This window comes from Gadus macrocephalus, chromosome 16 (assembly GCF_031168955.1).
Source record: "Gadus macrocephalus chromosome 16, ASM3116895v1".
Classification (NCBI taxonomy): domain Eukaryota; kingdom Metazoa; phylum Chordata; class Actinopteri; order Gadiformes; family Gadidae; genus Gadus; species Gadus macrocephalus.
Window position 1 is genome coordinate 11,370,587 of NC_082397.1, and position 23,036 is coordinate 11,393,622.

Below are 23,036 nucleotides of genomic sequence, written 5' to 3' on the forward strand. Positions count from 1 at the left end.
TAAATGATCAATTTGTCTGCATTTATAAAGTGCTTTCTAACCAGTGGCCCCTTCGAAGCGTTTTACAATATTGGCTAACGTTCACCTGTTCATACACACACCGACGGTGGTTTCAACGATGCAAGGCGACGGCCAGCTCGTCAGGAGCAGTTAGGGTGAGGTGTCTTGCTCAGGGACACCTCGACACTCGCACTAGCAACCATCCGGTTACACACACACACACACATTCTGTCAGCTGGAGGCCTGGACAAACGTGGCAAGGCTGGCCACAAGTGACCGAGTGACTAACGCCGAGGGAGGGAGCTGGAACGAGAAGGCCCCCCCTTCGGAGGGGAGGGGAGAGGGTTTAACGTAGGGTCCTGGAGAGACCGGACCAGAGGCATAACCAAACGTGTTGTTGCCCCCTCATGGGCAACTGCAGTATTGCACGAGAAGAGTGAAAGAGGTATAACGAAGGAGAAATACAGTAGTTCGAGGCCTGTTTGAGACCGGCAGTGGCGATTGTCAACATTGGTTGAATCTTTTATCCATGTAAATGGGGGGAAATTGCGGAACATTGGATTTGAGCTTGGGGAAAACCACAATTGAGTTATACGCAAAAGTATGTTAATAGTTATTTGGAGCAAAAACAAGTTATGATTGCAAAGCACTAATGCATGCAATCTGTGCGCAAGCAACGCTCAACATGGTAGGAAGATAATTAGGCAGCCAAGCACAGATACTCCGCAGCCCCATCCGCCACCCCCTCAAAGAAAACGAACAAACTTCTGCACAGCTCTGCATTGCTGTGCAATAAAACAGTTGTCTTCTGCCTAATGCTAATTACTGTGACATTAAACGGCGCAGTAGTCAGCAGTCCCCAGAATACAGGATGGGGTCGGCTGACTGATTTCTGCGGTGCGGCGCAAACCAAGCCATCAGGGACGCATTAAATAGTTGTAGAGAACTCAAGAACTCAGCACCAAAACATCATCAAATTAAAACTGAATCCCCGGGACAGAACCAGGACACAGGTGATTGCGGTGAGCTCTTTTTTTCTCTGCCTGGCCAGAAATAAACGAGAAGTGCCACATGACATGTGTGTGACAAAACCGGTCACACAGAGTTGAGCAAAATCAAGAAAGGCGAGGGCCAAAAAATGTGTTTAATTGGTTGCCAAGTCGTCGGTTTAATTAATGTTTCACTTTGAGACATAAACAAGGATATTTTTTTGTATATTTATTTATGTTTAAAAATCACATCCATCACCTTTACAAAACAAAACTATTTTTTAAACTAAGTGTTGCGTTTAGTCAGCTTGTTATTGCACCCTGTAAATCTCCACATGCATTGAATGGATTGGATTGAATGAAAATAGGCTCGACCACTCTCTCTCTCTCCTCTAGCTCAAGTCAGGTCTCCTGTCAGCTGTGACTTCTGGGCTCAATTAGAGGAGGTCTATGAGGCACTAAAAGGCCTCGGAAAAGTCCTGGTAGGACCGGCCTGTCTCCAGGAAGGACTGGATAAACAAACACAGCGTCAGGAATCGTTATCTGGGGTCGGCCAAGTGAGAAGGGACTGAGGAAGAGGGCACACACACACACACACACACACACACACACACACACACACACACACACACACACACACACACACACACACACACACACACACACACACACACACACACACACACACACACACACACACACACACACACTAAAATGGCTGAATTAAAGCAGATTGATAGGAAGACCCATGAAGTTATTAGTGTATGATTTAAACATGCTACGTTTTGAGTCAATGACCGATATCTTCAACCGTCTGAGAATTCTGAAACGGTCCTGTGACACGCCAGCAATCAGACCCCACAGACATCATTTTCGGAAACTCATCCGTTTATTTATCGGACAAAACAGCCAGCCGATCTTATACGAACACACCACTCTGATAAAGGCTTAAGTGCAAAGCGGCAGAACTGAGGCTTAAGGCGCGGCCTTCACAGGGCACCCAGGGGCTTCAGATGAGCCAATCATTGGATCAACACGATCAGGAAGAGGCAGCCGAGTGGTAAACAGAACTGTACTCTGTTGACTCGCTCCCCATCGTCTCCCGCAGTGCCCGCCCATTTAGCCGCTACCATTATGGAAATGAAATCCTCTCATCCACAGAGAAGAGAAAAACCAACAACTGCTTACTCTTCCACACAACTGCTTACTCTTCCACAGCACGCGGCTGCCGATCCACACACACAAGGCGGTACGGAGTAAAGTAGCGCCAGGGAGCTAATGGGTGAACGAGTGAGGATTCAGACTAGCCACTCCCTTTTCCTTAAGCCTCATCACAACCCATGCGTCGGTATACACACACAGGTGACTATGTAAAATGACTTTTTATTTTGCGCTTTTCGAACCAGTGGCCACTCAAAGCGCTTTACAACATTGCCTAACACTCATGCACACATTCACACACCGACAGTGGTGTAAGCCACACAGGAAGACAGCCAGCTCGTCAGGAGTAGTCAGGGTGAGGTGTCTTGCTCAGGGACACCTCGACACTCTAGCAGCCGCCCAGTGCCGCAAGTAGCGGCGCAAAGGCTTCTCCACGTGTTTAGGAGCGCCTTCAAATCCACCGTCAGAGACCGCCAGTTCAAACCCTTGGGATGAATTCATTCATTCATCCCCTAGGGGAGGAACTATTCCGCTAAGTGAACACAGGCCACCAACAGATGGCTACCTTTGTGATAGAACGGGGAAGGTTTGAGGTTAGGGCAGGATCAATAGGCCGGAGTAGGTCAATCAATGTGCCCTGGAGCTGAAGGCAAGGTCGAGACAGAGCTCTGTCACGCAGCCATCTCCCCTCAGTGGCCCTTTCGGCCGACTGACAGCCTTTTTATCTACCACCCGTGTGTCACACGGTGAAATCCTGCGTCCATGCTCCAGACAATGTCAGAAGAAAGAACGAATGAAAAGGATTTATGCTTTTTCCTTTTGTGTCGCAGTCGGAGGTGCAAAACACACTGGCTTATTTCTGGTCTGGGCAAGCAGCTAGGATGGGAGGGTTTAGGTAATGATGAATTGTAGGAATGGCCAGAGAGTGCAGAGAAAAGATGAAAGCACAAGTCCAAACTGTTTCTCTATTCCTTTGAGAAGCCGAAGCCAAGAGAGAGTCAGAGGAATAGTAGCGTACGGCTGTTCAATTGTGATAGCTCAGACCATCTTAAAACCGCATTTGGCTCCGGTGCCTTTGAAAGAAGCTGAAATACATTTCACTATACAACAGTACCTCTTGTGATATGCCCACACAGGACCGGTTATACTGTACGTGCTCGTCTACAAAATAAAGATAAAGTCAAAATAAAAACCGAGCACAATTGCGAGAAATCTAATTAACTCGCACAAGGACTCTTATAATTTTCCTGAATTTCGTCACGTTACATGCAAAACAAAAAAAAACAAGAAAACACATTCTATCGGTTACAGGGGAATCCAATTCTCCCAATTCTCATGGAGGTATGACAGCAGCAGCCCCAACCAACCAGACTATGGAGCACTTAAACCTCACACATCCTAACAACAAGTACGCAGCTTTAAAGTTAATGCTTTAATGCATTTAATGCTTCCCACCAACGCACTCATGTATGGACGCATGTACTGACGGATACACGCCTGTACTGCTTTGGTCAAACGGTAAATGGACTGCATTCATACAGCGATTTTCTAACCCGCGGCAACTCAAAGCGCTTTACACTGTTGCCTAACCTTCATGCACACAGTCACACATTGACGGCGGAGTCAACCACGCAAGGCGACAGCCAGCTCGTCGGGAGCAGTCAGGGTGAGTTGTCTTGCTCAGGGACACCTCGACACTCAGGTAGGCGGACCTGAGCATCGAACTGGCAACCTACAGGTTACCGAGCCACCTGACCCCCGCCCCCCCCCCCCCCAGGCTTTGGAGAGGCTGTGTGTAAACGTCTGCCCCACTTACCAGCCACGCAGCTTGAAGGCCTCTGGGAGGTCCGGGTTGATCATCACTGTGCTGCTGAAGGACGCCGACAGGGAACGCCCGCCAAAGTCCGAAAGCTTGGCCCCCTTGATGGCCACGATGGGCTGTGCCGAGCCGTCAAAGTTCTCCGCCTGCGCACACACACACACGGCGGGAGGAGCAGAGGGTCGACAACGCTTCAACAAACTCGATTCCGATTTTTCCTCAGCTTCCTACGTGGCGTTTGTTCTGTTTCCGCCGAGTACAATTCAACAACGTAAAAAGACATTTTACTGCAATCGTTTTTCGTTTCAGTTTCTGTCTACGTTTCCATCCCTTTATTTTTAACATTGAGTTAGCATCAACAACAACAACAACAACATGGAGAAGCCCCAAGAGGGAAGGAAACCAAACCAAAAAGGAAGGACAGACACACACAGTCCCACCATAAAAAACTAAAGAAATGAGAGAGCAAATACATAGACCTAACCGGAGTCCTGAGAGAGGAGGCGAGGGGGGACATAATGCAGTTTGGTACCATGATTGTTCTTTCTAAATTATACATCCTCGTGTACCTCGGCACGTTCCCTGCGGAACGGGAGATCTGCCGAGCAAACAAAGAGGCTAACAGTCTGCCTCTCGTCAAGGGGGAGGAAACGGGAGGGGAGAAATGCGGGGGCCATGAGCTGAAAATCCACGAGACTGCAACCCAGAGTCCGTTCATCACTGCGTGACAGGGTATTTATTCCCTGGTCTGAGCTACAGCTTCCGCTATCGAGAGGTCCCCGAGTTTCCATTAAACACACACACATCCAAATCGACTGAATAACTACTCAGTGACACACACAAGCCCGTTCCACAAACACAGGTTATTTTGAAATGAACACCCAGTTGACAGGTAGACCTGGCAGGTATGAGTTATGTGATGGTACCCTTCACGCAACCATGGAAAAGAGTTCTTAATAAATACTCAGTCTTTTGATGGGCGTTTTCATCGAGACGGGAATTAGTTTGGAATCCTTCCGCAACGCGTCATCAAAAGCTGCTCCCTTTATGCTACTGTTATGTATGCAATGGATAGTCTACACTAGTATGCATCGTTACTCCGATGCCTTACGACGCTCTACGGCACCCGTTAAGTGTAACAATGTTCTGCCGATAGTGATTCAGAGTTAAAATGGATATCGACGTCTCGACCTGCGTTCTTGTGCGACTCTGTTACTAACACGTTATCCTAACATTATATAACAAACATAATACCTACCCCAGATAGTGGGGAAGACCACCTCGATCCCAACAACAACAACAACAAACTCGTCCCATCGCTCTAGCCCCAGTTTTGCGGAGCTCCGGCGTGTTCACCCCCCCACCGCCAGACTCTCTTGCCCCCCGCTCACCTCCTCCCCCCACAGGGTGACGGACACGGTGCAGCCGGACTGGTCCATCAGGTTGAAGGTCCTCTTGGAGACCTCGCGGCTGGCCTTGGTGGTGAGGCGGGTCAGCTCGTCCACGCTCTTACACACCCCGATCACATCTGCACCGGGGGGGGGGGGGGGGGGGGGGGGGGGGGGGGGAAGAGGGCAGAACAGACAGTAAGGAACCCGGGCAGAGATCGGACAGAAGTCTCCCAGATGAGTCACGTACATCCGAGGAAAGCCGTCCGGAGCGGGACGAGAACTCTTGTCCTTGGCTTGAAAAATAATAAACATAAAAATAGAGAGAGAAAGGGAAAATTCCACACCAGACACCGGGGCGAATATGCATATCATACATATTGATCGGGGAGGGCAGGGAACCCTAGGTCACTCAGAGGAAGCTCCGGTGTTTTTTCCACCACAAATTGGCTCTGGGGAAATCAGCGGCTGGTTTTTCATTTGGAGGCGGGGCCGAGGTCAGTGGCCCACGACTTGCAGGTGCATACATTCATAACGCCGCGACGCCACTGGACTGAGCCGGGAACAGCTCAGCGCTCTCTTCACTAAGGAGCGGCTCAGTCTATCGGACTATAAGTTACCGGACTGTTTACCAAGTGTTCCCAGTATGCACATTGCACATATTGTAAATAATGTTCCTCATTTTGTACATTTCAATTTATTTACTTTATTTTACATATAAACCGCTTTGTTTGGCCTTAGCTTTTGCACTATTTAGAATTTATATATTGTAAATATTACTTATCTTATTTTACCTAATTTTATCCTTTTGTCATTATTGTACGGTGTGTCGGAGATAACACAATTTCGTTTCCTCTGTACGTCTGGCACATATTTTGAAATTGACAATAAAGTTGACATTGAGCTGATGGGACTAGCAGTTGGATGGGAAGGATCCATTACATTTATGGCATTTAGCAGACGCTGTTATCCCGGATCCCGGTGTGATCAGTGGTTTGCTCGATAGCTTTGGACGTTTCTTAATAACGCTTGATTTTCTTAAAACGAGAAACGGCGATGTTTTAATGAGCTAAAATGAAACCAAAATGACAAGCAGTTTATTTAAATATCACCTCCACTTTATTAAGACATATACTGATGCCTTCAAATGAATGCAATCAGCAGGTTTTATATTTTGATGTAAAACAAATTAGAACATTTAGTTAAATAAAGAAAAAGTTACCTTGTATGGTTCTTGAAAAGGTATTATTTTTGCTTTGCAAAAAGGAATTAAATGAAGTTGAAAATTTGTCACCGGTTGACTACATTAATGTTACAATATATTCTACAACCAATTGTTAAGTTTATATTGTATTAAGTTGGTTGATGCATCTGAATACACTGATGGCGTATAACTCAAGCTATCGATGTTGAGCTAGGGGCTGAGGAGCCAACGTTGCCCGGATATTAGCATTGTGTGGGAAAAGGGGGGAAAATGCATTTCCACCCTGGTGTCCCGTCTCCATCACTGGACGGAGCCGGTAAATACCCCTAACGACGACTACCACAGCGTCATTTGTCCTGGCATGACGGCGGATTGTAACCTTTCCCACTGAAGGCCAGATGTTGGGCGTGGGGGTTTACTGGATTTAATGTCCAGAGGAAAATGGGCTTCAGATTGAATCACTCCACCTCTGGACGTTCTGAGTGGAGTTCACCTTGAGCCATCTCTCACACTCACACACACACCTAAATAAAACATTGTATATTAATATAGTACACTATATACAGATCTTAACCCCAGGGGTCATAAAGTGGCCTTACATTGCATAAAGACTTAGAAAGTGCCAAGGTTTTGAATCGTAACCTTTACACAGCACCTTGTTTCGTGGTACTACCCAGTGTTTGTTTCTCATGTGCCTTCATTTCCACTCACGACGCAATAAAGGACGACCTCATTTGATCTCACCAAACCCAGGTGTGTCCCCCCCCTCTCCCCAGTGGCCCGATTAACCCCCCTCCCACAGTGCCTGGTGCAATCAACCTCATTTTGATTGGGATTTAGATTCTTGGGTAAAACGATCTCCAACCTCATATAAATCGATTTTTTATTTTTTTTTTCAAAGTATATATATGTTATATCGAAATAGAAGAGCTGGATCCATTTTTTTTTACGTTATTTTGATCGGATCAATAGGATGATTTCGGTAACTGAGAAATTTCAAATTTAGTGGCCTTACATTGCATAAAGACTTAGAAAGTGCAAAGGTTTTGAATCGTAACCTTTACACAGAACCTTGTTTCGTAGTACTACCCAGTGTTTGTTTCTCATGTGCCCTCACTGAGAAATGTCAAATTTCTCAGTTACCACGTGTTTTTTGGGGAGAGAAATGCTGAATAAATGCGCATCATGTTTTGAAACTCAAACATAATGGTTTGAATAATCGTGAATTCAATATTGACCAAAATAATCTTGACAGACAGACAGACAGACAGACAGACAACGTCCTCACCCAGCACCGCGTCCTTCTCGTGCGACGCCAGATCGCTGATGGCCACAAAGCTGCAGAGGGCCACGGGCAGGTCGCTGGCGTCGTCGCAGGGGATGATGGACGACTCGCCGTTCAGTGTCATCTCGTAGTCGTTCTTCGTCGACGAGTACTGCTTGTTGGCGATCTTCAGGGTGCCCTTGGACATGTAGTACACCTGGAGCAAAAACAATAGACGCTGGCAGGAGACCATAGGACAACAGGGTTGTTGCTCTGGTACGTTTGCAAGATACCGCGGTCTGCTAGACACTAGGGACCGCCGCCGACAGCTGTGCCTGAGTTAGCGTCTCCGCCTGAAGCCCGTTTCCCATGCGACGGCTCGGGAAGTGAGCGTGTGTGTTGTCAGACCTAGGCTCAGTTTCCTCACCTTTCCGACCTCGATCAGATTGTAGAACTTGTCCACCTCCTGGTTGAACCCTGTGATGCGGATTTCTCCCTGCAACCCAAAACATCAAACCATATGTTAGCCACCATCACACACAGGAGGTAGAGCGGGCTGGCTGGTAACCGGAAGGTTGCTAGCGTAGGAGTGTCGAGGTGTCCCTGGGTGAGACGCCTCGCCCTGACCGCTACTGATGAGCCGGCCGTCGCCTTGCATTGTTGAAACCGCCGTCGGTGTGTGAACGTGTGCATGAATGGATGCATGAATGGGTGAATGAATGGATCGAACGAATGGGTGAATGAATGGGTGAATGTTAGGCAATATTGTAAAGAGCTTCGAGCGGTGAAAAAAGCGCTGTATAAATACATTCCATTTACACCCAGGAGACCCACTGGTCCCACTCTGGGCTACACTGGGAGTAGGGGGATGATTAACACGACGACAGGAACGAGGACGGTAACGACACTCACACTCTCGTCCACGATCTCCATGGAGAAGAGCTTGCCGTCCCCGCGGGAGTTGCTCCATGTGCGGACGTTGCTGCGGTTGGTCACGCGAGCCCGGATGGTCCACCTAGCAGAGGAGAAGAGAGAGGCCCCGCGGTGAACGGTCTGACTCACTCTCAAGGGTTCAGGGCGACGTGGGAGTCTCTTTCATGCCGTCGGTCACGCCACATAATATCTTTTTCTAGTTTCCCACATTTGAAGTATCTCCGCGTAGCCAAGGCACACAGAGTGCATAGATAAACGCGGGGTAAATTGGGCTGTTTTGCGCCTCTTCTGATGATGCATTAAGGTACAGGCTGTTCATGTAAAGCACGTTGAGATTAATGGGAATTTAAAGGGTGGTTAGCATCGTGAATTAAATAGTTCCAAGATTACAAGAAAAAAAAAAAAATTCACTGCTCTAAAATGGCAATTAGTTTCTCTCCATCGTTCTTTTATAATAACTCAAAATAAAACCTGCTGTATTCATTGAATCAGAGCACTCGGCACAAAGAAATCACCGGATGGAAGCCTCCTTGAAGATCACTAGAGCAAACATTGGTAAAGCTAGTATTATTATTAGCATTATTTTCTATATTCTTTAGGCGTTCGAGATTGTATTTTTCTGAAAACATACTAGCTAGGAGCTGAAACCCCTAAAAAAAAAAAAACATAAAAAATCCCTTTAAACTTTTCTACATTTTACGAACGCATCGCCGGTTCTGTCGCTGCAGTGCTGCACTGCGTTCCAGTTCAGAGCCCCACAGGAGGGCGCGATGGCAGGGATACGCAGAGAGCCAGCGGCCCCTTAGTTGTTGGAGGGGGGCCCAGACACTCACTTGGACTGGTAGGGGTTGAGGCTGGCGATGGGCACAACTTTGGAGGAGCCCCCCGGGGTGCTGGGCAGGGCAGAGGGGGTCTTCTTCCCGAACTCTCTGCTTGGACCTTTGTTTGCCGCTGGAGGGAGGGGGGGGGAAAGAGAGAGCGAGAGAGCGAGAGAGAGCGAGAGAGAGATCAATGATCCGAGAACAGCAAGTAATAGAGTGAAGTGAAGTGAGAGAAGCATGCATTATTCATCAGAGGCCGAGTAACAAAAGATCCAATTCCTTTAGATGGCGGCTCTCTGATCGGCGTAATCGTCTCGGCCGCGATACCACGGAGAGCTGCGTCAGGCGACCGCCACACGTGACGCGGGGTTGCGTGCGGGCGCCGGTGTGAACACGGTGTGAGGCGGGTAAGAAGGAAGTGGTGGAGATGATGTTCCAGCAGGAGGAAGAGGAGGATGAATCACAGTCACAGATTCAGGGGCAGGGTGTGAAATGTGAAACGCACTTGGAGACACTCCCTCCACTGCAGAGCGCAGCCGCCACCGCCTCACTGCGGGATTTGTCGGTTGGATGGACACCCTTACCATGTGCGTGCGTGCGTTTCCCACGTGGCGGATTATAGTTCAAGTGTCCACTTAAGCCACACCACCACCAAACACACCACCACTTCGACTTTGCCAACCTCTGCACTTCTGGTAATTAAGCCCTTCCCAGATCAGGCAACACACACACACACACACACACACTTAACAATAACTGTGGTGATGAGGAGGGTGCTGCCGCGGGCTCCATCCCCTTGCGGCAGATTAAAAGGGATGAATACCTGCCAGGGAACGGGGGCTCGAGAGGGCCTTCTGACAGCCAGATCACACCTCATCCTCCACCACAGCCGCCCGTCCCCCCCGTTCCAGCCCATTTACCCCACCTTGCGCTACTCGAGTCCCTCCAACAACGTATTTAGATTACCTATGGATTTAGCCCGAGCGTGGTGGAGGCGAGGGGGAAGCGTTTTAATCAACGTCCAGACCGGCTCGTCAGCGTTTCGAGCGTTCCCAGGTAAACTTCTCATCGCCGAGTGGGGGAAGCATGGGACATGAACCATTAAGAGACGGTTAACCTCGTCATGCTAATGAATAACGAGAACCCCCTGAGTTTCATTAATAAAATATCAATGTGGAGGCTTGTGTTTGATCACACCCATATGGAAAGACGTAAGCAATGTGTATCCAAACATAACGTATCCGAGCAGCGTTGAAGGCACACCCCTCCCCTGCTGCTGCAAACCGGCTGCATACCTACCCGCGTTTGCCCGACAAACACTGTCATCTGGTGGCCACTCGGGAGAATACGCATCTATTAAAATGCCTGGTGAAAGAGGCAGACTATAACTCACGCTCTTTACCGTTCTGGGGCTGCAGGGGGCGGACCGGGGCGGCGGGCTCGGCAGCCTGTGGTGCTTTACCCCCCTGACCTGGAGAGCAAGAGACCACATCCCCCATTAGCTCTGGGACCTTCTAACACCTTCTAATAGAAGGTCAGAAGGTCCAACCCGACGTTCTATCATAAGGTTGGGTTGGAGTCCCGACGGGGGTACCAGAGACTTTCATCTGATCTTCAATACATTGCACTTTCTAAAATGCTTTTTTAACTTTGCCTTTATTTTCTATTTATATTTCTATATCTATTTTACTATTTTTTCTTTTGCTTATCTATTATTTTATTGTATGACAATATTTCTATTTGAAGCACTTTGGAGTCTGCCTTATGTATGAAAAGTGCTATATAGATAGAGTTGCCTTGCCTACCACTGAGGGGCTTACTGAGCCGCTCACATAAAACACAGAGTGTGGTGAGGTGCTGTCACACCAAAAATGTACCGGGGTCGAAAATTGTACCGCCTACGTAATTCGCGTCAAAACATTATGTCATCGTTCAACGCGATTGTCCGATGCCAGGCAGGTTTCAAAAAACGTTTGCGCTCATTAAGACGAAATAACATAATACAGATAACACTTGTTTTTAATTTATATTTGTATTGTATTTAATTGTTTAACCGAATTTAGCTAGTAAACCGAGTGTTTAAAGTGTATCGTAGTCTAGCTAGCTTGACAGCTTGTGTTAATTTAATTTAGATAATAGACGTCATCGTTCGACGCGATCATCCGTTGCCAGGCAAAGTTCGACGCGATCATCAGTTGCCAGGCAGGTTTGGAATTTTCGAACGCGGATTACGTAGGCGGTAAAATTTTTGCCCCCGGTACAATTTTGGTGTGACATTGCCTAAGACACGAGGTTAAAGCGTGGACTTGGAAGGCGTCACCTTCCACGAAGGGAGTGGGCTCGCCCAGCTTCCCGGGAACGTCTTTGGCCGGCGTGATGACCTCGATCTCCAGGATGATGATGACTCGCCTGGGAACAAACCACCAACATCGTTTTATAAACCAAGTCTCCATCAACACATTGAAACACTTAAAGATAACTGCCCACTCTTATGCAGTTAATGTATGTTGTACTTCCTAGCACTTAATGTACGCACTTATTTTATGTTGCATGTCCTAGCACTTAATGTACGCACTTAGTGTATGTTGTACGTCCTGGCACTTATTGTATGTTGTACATCCTTGCACTTAATGTACGCACTTATGTATGTTGTACGTCCTTGCACTTCAAAATAGTCCTTAGCATCGTGTAGCGACTTATCCTAGCTGTCTTTGTTGTATACAGGGAATGGGTTAACCTAGTGATTGTTAGTGCTTGGCCCTTGGTTCTATGAACATCCTTACTGTACTGACAGCGATATTGTCGTTTCCCTTTCTTCTGACAAATGTACTCAAGTCGCTTTGGATAAAAGCATCTTCTTAATACTCTGAACGTAAAATGTAGATGTAAATGATAACACAGGACGGACATTAACATCACCGGCGCCTGGCACTTGAGTGGGTCCGTAACGTTTTGTGAAACAAATTCACCAACCCTCTACAATTAAGGATGGGGATTCACCATTAAAGCATTCCATAATAACGCCATTACTGCAGCCCACCTTCCATCCTTCAGCACGTTGGTCACACTCTTCTTCAGCATGCAGACACAGTTGGGTTCCAGCAGGTTCTGTTCGGCCAGCGAGTTCAGCTGAGTGGACAGCATGAAGTCTGCAGAGAGCGGGGGACACAACCGTCACAGACATTGAACCTCCAACTACCACACTTTAACATACACATTCAGCAGTCGCTTTAATCAGAAGCGACTTTCAACAGTTCCCACACACATTCACACACCCACGGCGGTGTCATCCACGCAGGGCCACAGCTATCTCGTCAGGAGCAGTCAGGGTGAGGTGTCTCGCTCAGGGACACCTTGACACTCAGCTAGGAGGAGCCAGGGATCTAGCAACCTTCCAGTCACAAGTAGACCCGCTCTACCTCCTGAGCTAAGCCGACCCTCTCGAACCCAGAAAGGTTTTGGCTGTGTGACGCATGCGTGTGCCTGGGCGTGTTGAACAATCAATACGAAACCATGAACCACACAGGCTAATTAACTTGTACTACTTATCAAGTTCGGCTTGGAAAAGTGCCGGTTATAAGTCACGGATATTCTGTTACACATTGAACTGCAATCAGATCAGGCCACCAGACAAGTAAAAAGGCCTTGGCCATTCATAATTGGTAAATAATTACCTTGAAATGCCTCTAAAAGGTATCTTAAAAGCCACACACCAACAGGCAGTGACAACACAGCAAGGTCTGCTGAGGTAGTGACACATATCAAATATTTTATCCGTATTTCAGTCAACTGAATAAATTTTTTCATGTCATTGGAATTGATTTAATATTTCCACTAATTTTTTTACCAGCTTTTTTCAAGTTTGCAAGTCATGATGAAGCTAACCGATATGAAATTCGGAAATGACTACTGCTGATTCAGAGAGTGAAATCCAAATGAGTGCATAGACTTACACGACATGGTGTGTCGGCCGTCGTTCATCATGATCCTGAACCGGGGTGGACCGCTGGTACCGTCCATCTTACGGATGTTCTGAGAGAAAACACAGTCAGGAAACAGGCTGCCCCAATGCATTATACAGTACAGAGTACAGGAATCAGTCCACACTCCAAGAACATGATTCTGAAATACTTATTTTTCTTTGTTTCAGCACATAACCTCCTTCCCTTCTCTCCCCTTCCTCCTTTAACTTTTTCTAGATTCCTATTAAATGATCTTATTTTGTGTTCACTCTGTAAAGCGTCCTTGAATATTTAGAAAATATAAGTCTGATGTATTTTAATAGTTATTCTCAATCAAAATGCATCCGACTTTGTGAGGCCCCCAATATAGAGCAGCGTAGCTTTCACTGTTGATAAAGCATGACAGGAGAGGAGACCATAGTGATTGACCACTGTGGAACCGTTCCTATGGAAAATGTGAAACTGCGTAGTAACACCGTAGTTCAGCTCACAACAACCCTGTAGTGAGACTCACCAGCAGCTGAAGCATTGCGTCCGGGTGCTGGCCTCCCATGGTCAGCGTCTAACGGGACACAATCAATACTTCACTCGTTGGTCGTCAAATTAACGTTAAATGCATGTTTTTGTGTAAGTTTTGCCAAAAAGCATTGGCTGGTTAAAGACAGAGATACTAATTTAGTTAACGGTTTACATATAACATATACAATTACATATTACTGAGGCGTTTGAGTGCCTTGCTCAACAGAAGTTGAGCTCGTTTGAGTAATAAGCTCAGAGGCTCAACTTGTATATGCACAACAATGCAGTCACTCAATAACATTGTGTATTAAACCGGTACCGTACCTCTATGGCTCCCTCTGAGAGTTTCATCGTGTCTGTACGGATATTATTACAAAGTAAAGCTAATATTTCAGAGTGATATCAGAAGCTCTGCTGAGTCCTTTTTTGTTGTCGCTAAACTGTGGCGCCAACTACTTCTGCTCATACCGCGCACATTCACATTCAGCTCTGGCTTCCGTTTCCGTCCACACATCCAGCGTCAGTCTAACGTCGTCCCTGGTCGGTGTGCAGAACGTAAAACCGACTCCAGACCAGCTACTCGTCACAGGAGTTCCGCGCCATACACAACGTGACGACGCTGGGCGTGCTACGTGGTTGCTGAATAGTGCGTTCACAGCAACCTAGCGTTCGGGATTTTTCAACTCAATATGCAAAACTTGAAACCTTGGTCCCTCGGAGAGATAGAATATAATATACATATATTATATATCTACATATATACATATATATATATATCTACATATATATATATATATATATATATATATATATATAATATATATATATATATATATATATATATATATATATATATATATAGGTATATTATATATATCTACATATATACATATATATATATATCTACATATATATATATATATATATATATATATATGTATATGTATATATATATATATATATATATATATATATATATATATATATATATATATATATATGTATATATGTATATATATATATATATATATATATATATCACTCTGAAATATTAGCTTTACTTTGTAATATATATATATATATACATATATACATATATATATATATATATATATATATATATATATATATATATATATACATATACATATATATATATATATATATATATATATATATATGTAGATATATATATATATGTATATATGTAGATATATATAATATACATATATATATATATATATATATATATATATATATATATATATATATATGTAGATATATATATATATGTATATATGTAGATATATATATATATGTATATTATATGTATACATATATATATATATATATACATATATATATATATATATATATATACATATATATATATATACATTATATATATATATATATATATATATATAAACATACATATATATATATAAAACATACATATATATATATATATATATATACATACATATATATATACACATACATATATATATATATATATATATATATATATATAATGCCCTATTGTTAAATATTTAAAGTATATCGGATGGACTTTGGGATAAAATACAGAAAGTTTCAATAAGACAAGTAAGTGATATCATCTCATCACTTTTTCATCTCATCATCTCATATTATATGTATTCATTGCATTATATTTCAAGCCCTTATGTTTTTAAATTTGACTATATGGAGATCATGAAAAGTCCAAATTCAATATCTCAGAAAAGTAGAGTATTGTGGAAAAGTTAAATATTGTAAACTCAAGATGTCCCACTCTAATCAGCTTATTACCTCAAAACACCTGAAAGATTTGCTGAGCCTTTAGATAGTCTATCAGTCTGGTTCTGTAGGCTTCACAACTATGGGGGTGACTGCTGTCCTGACAGTTGTGCAGAAGACATTTGCACCCTCCACAAGAGGGGTAAGCCGAAAAAGGTCACTGTAAAAGAAGCTGGCTGTTCACAGAGTGCTGTATCCAAGTATTTTTAGAGTTGAGTGGAAGGAAAATGTGTGGTGGGGAATGGTGCACAAGCAACCAGGTAACCGCTGCCATGAGAGGATTGTCAGAAAAGGCCATTAAAAAATATGTGGGAGCTTCGCAAGGAGTGGACTGATCCAGGAGTCAGGGCATCAAGAGCCACAACACACACACACACACACACACACACACACACACACACACACGTTCCAGGCCGTTGGTCACAGCTGTTGCATTCCTTGCGTCAAGCCATTCCTGAACCACAGACAACGTCAGAAGCGTCTTACCTGGGCTAAGGAGAAAACGTATGGGTCTGTCGCTCAGAGGGCCAAAGTCCTCCTTTCAGATGAACTTAAATATTGCATTTCAATTGGAAATCAAGGTCACAGAGTCTGGGGGAAGATGGAGAGGCACAGAATCCAAGTCCAGTGTGAAGTTCCCACAGTCCATGATGATTTGGGAAGCTGTGTCATCTTCTGGTGTGTGTCCACTGGGTTTTATCAAGACCGAAGTCAACGCAGCATTCTACCAGGACGTTTTAGAGCACTTCATGCTTCCTTCGGCTGCCGAGCTTTATATTATCAAGAGGAAGAGGAGACACGTGACCCAACAATGCAGACTAGCTGAAGGCCGCTATCGAAGCAACCTTGGCTTCCACCATAACAGCCCAGCAGGGCCAAAGGCTGATCGGCTCCATGCCACGCCCCATTGATGCAGGTAATTCATGCAAAAGGAGCCCCGACCAAGTACTGAACGCATTTACAAAAACATACTTTTTAGAATGATGGAACGATTGAAAAAGAACTACAGATTTTAGATTTTATTGTTGCTTAACAATATCTGACAAACCAAGTTAGTATGTTTTTATTGAATTGACCTAGGTGATTGGATGAGCATGGTGTGTGCTCTTCAGACTAAAATAGTATTTCATAAAGCAGCAGACATTAACCAGGGACTCACGACTCATTGTCTTTTTATTTTATTTTTAAAAATTTGATCACAACTCGATCCAGTTAACGCTATAAAATAAAGTTGAGATCTGCAAAATGATTGTGTCATCTGTTTTCTAGCTGGTGTGATGTAACAGTTCCTACTTAGGAGGGAGCCCTTTAGATGACACCTCGCTCTTGTCAACGGGGTAGCCCTCTTTATCTTTGTTGCCGGGTTCGGGTCTTCGCATTGTGGGCGCTCCAGGGTTGGGGTTGTTCACCACGCCCATCATGATCGGTACTTTGGTTTTATCATCCACGAGGCTGAAGAAGAAGGGGCGATCGACGGAGAAGATGGGAGTGGACATCCGAGAGATGATCACGGCGGTGGCTGCAGTGGCCTCTGCCCCCTCCTCGTTCAGCTCCATGCTGGACTTGTGTTTGACACTGGTCACTATCAGGGACCCCTCCGCAATTCCAGACAGGTCGGGGTTCGAGAAGATCAGTCCTAGATCTGTTGGACAACCGATCGTAGAGGGACACAAAGGACAATGTGAAGCAATACCCAGTATGATGGGTTAGTCCTGGCACTTAATGTACGCACTTATTGAATGTTGTACATCGTTAGTTAAAAAAAAAAATAGTACTTAGAATTGTGTAGCATCTTATCCTATCCATCTCTGTTGTATACGGGGAATGGGTGAACCTAACTATTGTTTGTGCTTGGCACTTGGTTCTATGAACATCCTTACTGTATCGACAGCGATATATTGTTTCTCTGTCTTCTAACAAATGTACTTATTGTAAGTCGCTTTGAATATAAGTGTCTGCTAAATGCCCTAAACATAAATGTTAGGGTAGTGTAACTTGTGCAGGAGCTGTTGACGTACCCAAGTTAGTGAAGGCTTTCTTCAGTTCTTGACCGTACTCCAGTTTGAGCTTTGGAAGGGTGACTTTTACATCCTGTTCTTGAGGCAGACGAGAGTAGACTTCTGAGAGGATGAGCGTTTCGGCCAGCCTCGACACATTCACCTGTCCAGAGGTCGGCAGCACTAGGATCAGACTCGTACGCTTCTGGAATCTCAAGCGGGCCACCTGTGCAGGCATTAAGAAAAAACACAATTAGCACAGTGACACACGGATAACATTAAACATTTGAATAAAACTTCATTATGCATTTGTAGTGTAAACTTCACTTACGAATAACCATGCTCTACGGCTGAATCCCATTTGTGACCACCAACAAAAAAAACATCAAATGAGATGAAGAAAGGATGCTTACGTGGGCTTCCAAGATTGGATCTACATAAACACTCATGGGGTGTTTGGGACCCTCCATCATCTCCACGTCCACCAGCTGGTTGTCGTTCAGGTAGAACACCCCTTTTGAGGTCAATTGGGGGTCAAAGCGGGCAATCCATTCCCCTGGGAGATGGAAGGAGGACCACATCCTTAAGTAGCTTTACCAAAACAAGAATTCGGTCGGTGGTCGCAATATACTGCATTTTGCGATGCTGCGCATTTTAAACACCACTTAAGATATAAAGTGATGATCTGTAGTGCTAAAAGTAATTATTTTGCACCATGAAGACTGTGGTGTCTGAGATATATATATATATATATATATACACACACACACACACACACACACACACACACATACACATTCCTCTATGTCTGATTAAAGGGAAAAAAACATGTTGAAACAATTTCGGGAATTTGTATTAACACTGTATTAGGCAAAAACACCCATAAAAAAAAAGAGAGATTTAGTTATATACCTTTAAAGTGGACAGCATTAATGAGCATCAGAAGCAGTTGGGGAGGCAACGAAGTGAGGAACTCAGGGATTTTCCCCTTGGTTGCTTGCTCCACCCATGAGTTGACCTGCTGCAATCCCTCAAGGGCCACTGGCTTCGACCCATAGAGCCGCTGAGAGTCCTCAGTGAACTTCTGCTTAAGCTCCAGCCCTGAAACACGTACAACACAAACATTCACGGCGATTCTTACAATCTCTCAAAGCCCTTTAAGCTCCCCTGGCCTATGACAAAATATGTCTAAACTATGAAATTGAGCCTACCAAATTGACTTGACTGAATACACGCCAAACATTGGAAGTGAATTGCGGAACATTAACTTTAAAAAAGAACTCATGGCAATACAAGAACTTTTAATACAAATGGCCTGTGATGAAGTCTGTGTAAACAATGAAATTAAGAGACGTTATGTTTTAAGTCCTGGCACTTAATGTACGCACTTATAGTATGTAGTACTTAGTTATATTACTTGTGTTGTGTAGCATCTTATCCTAGCTATCTTTGTTGTATCAGGGGAAAGGGTTAACCTTACTGTACCGACAGCAATATATAGTTGTTTCTCTTTCTTCTGACAATGTACTTATTGTAAGTCGCTTTGGATAAAAGCCTCTGCCAAACACCCAAATATAAATGTAAAATGTAAATGTTAGAGATCACTACTACTCAAGAGGAGCTTATGTTGTCCTCTGAATTGTGAATGAACTCCTGAATTCAGAAGGCCGGCCAGTCTCCGCACTGACCTTGGGCCAGGAAGATGCGTGTGGCGATTTGCAGATCATCGCTTTTGAGCTGCTCCAGAGCTTTATGCAGAGTCTCGTGGTAACAGGACAGGTTGTTTCCATGGAGATAATTCATGAGAAGCCTCTCCGTCTCATTGACTGCTCCTATGAGTGAAAAAGAACCCCCCCCCCCCCCCACACACACACACACACACACACACACACACACACACACACACACACACACACACACACACACACACACACACACACACACACACACACACACACACACACACACACACACACACACACACACACACACACACACGTCAGAATCCTGCCAAATCTGTCGACATCTGCCCCATCCTCAAGATTTGCTTGCGGAACACAATGCAGTAGCTTCCAGAATCAGCCTCTGACACACGATGTGAACAGATCTACACACCATAGAAACAACAGATAATCAGACGTGAACGTGCGCAGGCTTCAGAGGGAGGCTGCTTACCCAGAGCCAGCTGGGAGAGAGCTAATGATATGCTGAGTGGGGATATGATCACATTGGGCTCTGCCTCTGTCGGCTCCAACTTCGCCAGGAGCTTCAGGCCACTCTTCTGCAGGGCTCTGGCGATTAGCCCAAGGGAACGCCGGCTTTTGCCCACCGACTCACAAGAGCCGTCTAGATCTTCTTCTGAGACCGTCTCTTTCTCGTCGTCGGTGTCGGTGGACGCAGATGAAAGTGCTGTTGTACCTTCAGCCGTTGTTTCTAGTGTTCTGTCGGGCTGTGCTTCTGTGGTATTTTCAGCTGTGGTCTGAGCGGAAAGTATACGGGAAATGAATCGAAAGCAGTGAAATCTTTATTTGTCATTAAGATTATGATTTTTGAAGGGTGATGGGAAATCATAACACGTTTGAGATGAAGCCTCTAACCTCTACAGGTTTGCTGCGGATTAGAGGGATGAGAGGCATCGCGCTTGGCCCCATCTCATTCTGTTAGAAGGGGAATCCAGCGTTAAAACTTGGGTCGGCAAAAACTACAGGAAGTATTTGTCATATTAAGATATTAAAGTATACAGGAAATGTAGTGAAGCACTGAAATCCCAGTAATTGTCAAAGTATGAAGTATTTGTCATATTAAGATATTAAAGTATACAGGAAATGTAGTGAAGCACTGAAATCCCAGTTATTGTCAAAGTATGAAGTATTTGTCATATTAAGATATTAAAGTATACAGGAAATGTAGTGAAGCACTAAAATTCCAGTATTTGTATGCATGAAGACATGATTGACATATTTGAAGAGTGATGGGTAAACATAACAAGTCAAGAGGAGTTCAAGCCTCTCACCTGTAGAGGATCGCTGGGCAGTAGAGGACCGAGAGGCATAACCTCTGCCACCTCGGCATTCTGTAAGAAGGGGAATCCGGCGTTAAAGCGAGGGTAGGCCACATAGTTATGAAGCATTTTTGTGGAAATTAACTTTACATCAACTCTTTACAACGATCATTTCCATCATTCCCAAATGAAATGGCTGAATGGCTAACCTGTCCGTCTACCTACCTGACCGGCTACCTGCACACATTCTGCCCATGCACTCCATGACCAGATGACCAGAGTACAACACAATGCTAGGCATCCTATTTTTATCAAAGTTAACTGTTCAACAGTACAACAGTCTAGTGTCTCAGGTTTGTACCAACGATGTGTCATGGAATTATCTGTACATGATACTGAGTGATCAATTAATTGGAATTGAGCACAGCTTACTAGCTAGTCACATGTTTTGGGGGAGTGGCGTTGCAGGGAGGCTTGAAGGGAGGGCTGGGACTTTTTCAGTTGGAGTCTTTCAAAATCAATTCTAAGGGTTAGGGCTAGCTTTCTTTGGCTGCTTTATCCAAATCGGCTAAAATTCGAACCATAAACAAAAAAGATCTATGGAAGGATTGTGCTACTTACTGAGATTCCCTTGCTGCCAAGACATAACAACAGGAGTGCCAGAAGTATGTCCATGTCCTTACAGTGTCTAGAGTCGAGGAAAAAGAACCAAGTTGTGAAATACTTGTTTATTCCTCACATTTCTCACAAAAAACACACTTTCAATGAACCACAGACATAACATCACTATATTCTGGCAACCCGGCCCGGGCCAATTTAGGATATGCAGAGCAACTGAGGAATAGGTGGAGAAGCAGGGCTTAAATAGCCTGCTTCTCCACTCATTCGGGGCACTCCCAGTCCTGGAGCTCCTGCACGGAGAGACCGGTCCTCGTGGGTGACGGGATTCCACCCACGGGGGATAGGACCGTCGATTCCTCCCAGGTTTTTTTCGTGGTTGTATTATTTTCAGTATGAGACTTTGTTTGATTTTGGATTAAACATGCCTTTTTGGCTTTTGCCCAGCAAAGTTGTGTCCTGTTTTGGGTTCGCTCACCTTGCCGGGTTAACACAATATATAATATTAATAATAATAATAATTAATAATAATGTTAATATTATCAACATGAACAGATATTGGTTAATCCCAAAATAACACCTGGTAGTAGCGTTGTGTAGAAACATATTTATAATTTGCAATGAAAAGTATACAATTAAAACTGGAGTAGCTACAAAAAGCTAAAGTCTAAAAAAAGAAAAACGAGAGAGATTTGCTACAGGAATCACAAAGACAGAAATATTCTTTTTGCAATGACTGTAAAGACTGCTTTCCATAAGGTTCTATGAAGCTGTTAGCAGAATTTCTTATTTTGTACAAATTGTAATGTAAGCCAAGCCAAAGTCTGCCCAATTCACTTTAAAACCCATCCCAAACGGTGGAAACTATTTGTGTAACATTAACTTAAACATTTTCAATCGAGCAAAAAGAAGAAAAAAATATTTGATTGAAATAACCTCAAAAATCGAACAGAATATCCTCCAATAACCATTGGAAATGTACGTAGGCACAAAACCAAATCAAATACACTAGAAATAAGATCTTACCTTAAATTTAAATTGGAGAAAACAAATGTGAAAAAACAAGTGTGTCTAAAAAAAGCGACAACGTGCAACAGAAATCCCAAGCGTAAAAGATTGGCAATTGCTCAGTGGCCAGTTAAATATCAACTCCCATTGATCGAGGCCTCAAACCAGTCACTATTTGTTTGTAAATGTCTCTAAGAGTAAATCAGGGTCAAGCTGTGCTCGATTCCAATTAATTGATTTCTCAGTATCATGTACAGACAATTCAATGACACATCGTTGGTACAAACCTGAGTCACTAGACTGTTGAACAGTTAACTTTGATTCTGTAAAACAATATACGCAGGATGACGTCAGCTCTTTTGATAAGAGAGCTGTGGCTGATGTTGGAAGAGCGAGGGTGATTATATCATGAATGGGTGAAGGTGCCATGAGGGCTCAAGTGACTGTGTGTGGCAAGTGCTTCAGAATGCAACACTCAGTTAAACTGTTGTTTCTTTAGAGCACATGACTGCAGCTGGGAAAGGATTCTATTCCAAACAAAAAAGGGGGACT

The 23,036-nt window shown here is 44.2% G+C and overlaps 2 protein-coding genes across 3 annotated transcripts in view; both read right to left on the bottom strand.

Annotated features, from left to right (window-relative positions):
* The window catches only part of rpa1 (replication protein A1), a 35,352-nt gene extending 20,770 nt beyond the window's left edge, over positions 1–14,582 (bottom strand). The window contains exons 1-12 of one of the 2 annotated variants that reach the window (XM_060074410.1): positions 14,385–14,582; positions 14,056–14,103; positions 13,533–13,611; positions 12,620–12,728; positions 11,900–11,988; positions 10,973–11,050; positions 9,592–9,709; positions 8,738–8,840; positions 8,253–8,321; positions 7,850–8,042; positions 5,361–5,497; positions 3,967–4,115 (exon numbers count right to left, since the gene is read on the bottom strand). In XM_060074410.1, coding sequence (XP_059930393.1) covers positions 3,967–4,115; positions 5,361–5,497; positions 7,850–8,042; positions 8,253–8,321; positions 8,738–8,840; positions 9,592–9,709; positions 10,973–11,050; positions 11,900–11,988; positions 12,620–12,728; positions 13,533–13,611; positions 14,056–14,103; positions 14,385–14,411 — 1,199 coding nt within the window. In that variant the 5' untranslated portion in view covers positions 14,412–14,582. The remainder of the gene's footprint in view (positions 1–3,966; positions 4,116–5,360; positions 5,498–7,849; positions 8,043–8,252; positions 8,322–8,737; positions 8,841–9,591; positions 9,710–10,972; positions 11,051–11,899; positions 11,989–12,619; positions 12,729–13,532; positions 13,612–14,055; positions 14,104–14,384) is intronic. The other variant, XM_060074411.1, reaches the window with a different exon arrangement.
* A 2,453-nt stretch (positions 14,583–17,035) lies between these two features.
* serpinf2b (serpin peptidase inhibitor, clade F (alpha-2 antiplasmin, pigment epithelium derived factor), member 2b) lies at positions 17,036–22,658 on the bottom strand. The gene is made up of 10 exons (XM_060075404.1): positions 22,503–22,658; positions 21,480–21,546; positions 20,871–20,930; positions 20,455–20,514; positions 20,033–20,336; positions 19,546–19,689; positions 18,770–18,958; positions 18,271–18,413; positions 17,879–18,083; positions 17,036–17,502 (listed from the first exon to the last, which is right to left on the bottom strand). The coding sequence occupies exons 2-10, from the start codon at positions 21,531–21,533 to the stop codon at positions 17,150–17,152; spliced, it is 1,512 nt and encodes a 503-aa protein (XP_059931387.1). The 5' UTR covers positions 21,534–21,546; positions 22,503–22,658; the 3' UTR covers positions 17,036–17,149.
* Positions 22,659–23,036: the final 378 nt, after the last annotated feature.

Excerpts from the sequence above, each read along its gene's own strand:
- serpinf2b (XM_060075404.1), bottom strand. The coding sequence starts at position 21,533 with ATGGACATACTTCTGGCACTCCTGTTGTTATGTCTTGGCAGCAAGGGA. Across the intron at positions 20,931-21,479 it reads TTGGCAGCAAGGGAATCTCA|AATGCCGAGGTGGCAGAGGT; the intron begins GTAAGTAGCACA and ends CCCTTCTTACAG. Across the intron at positions 20,337-20,454 it reads TCCGCAGCAAACCTGTAGAG|ACCACAGCTGAAAATACCAC; the intron begins GTTAGAGGCTTC and ends CTTTCCGCTCAG.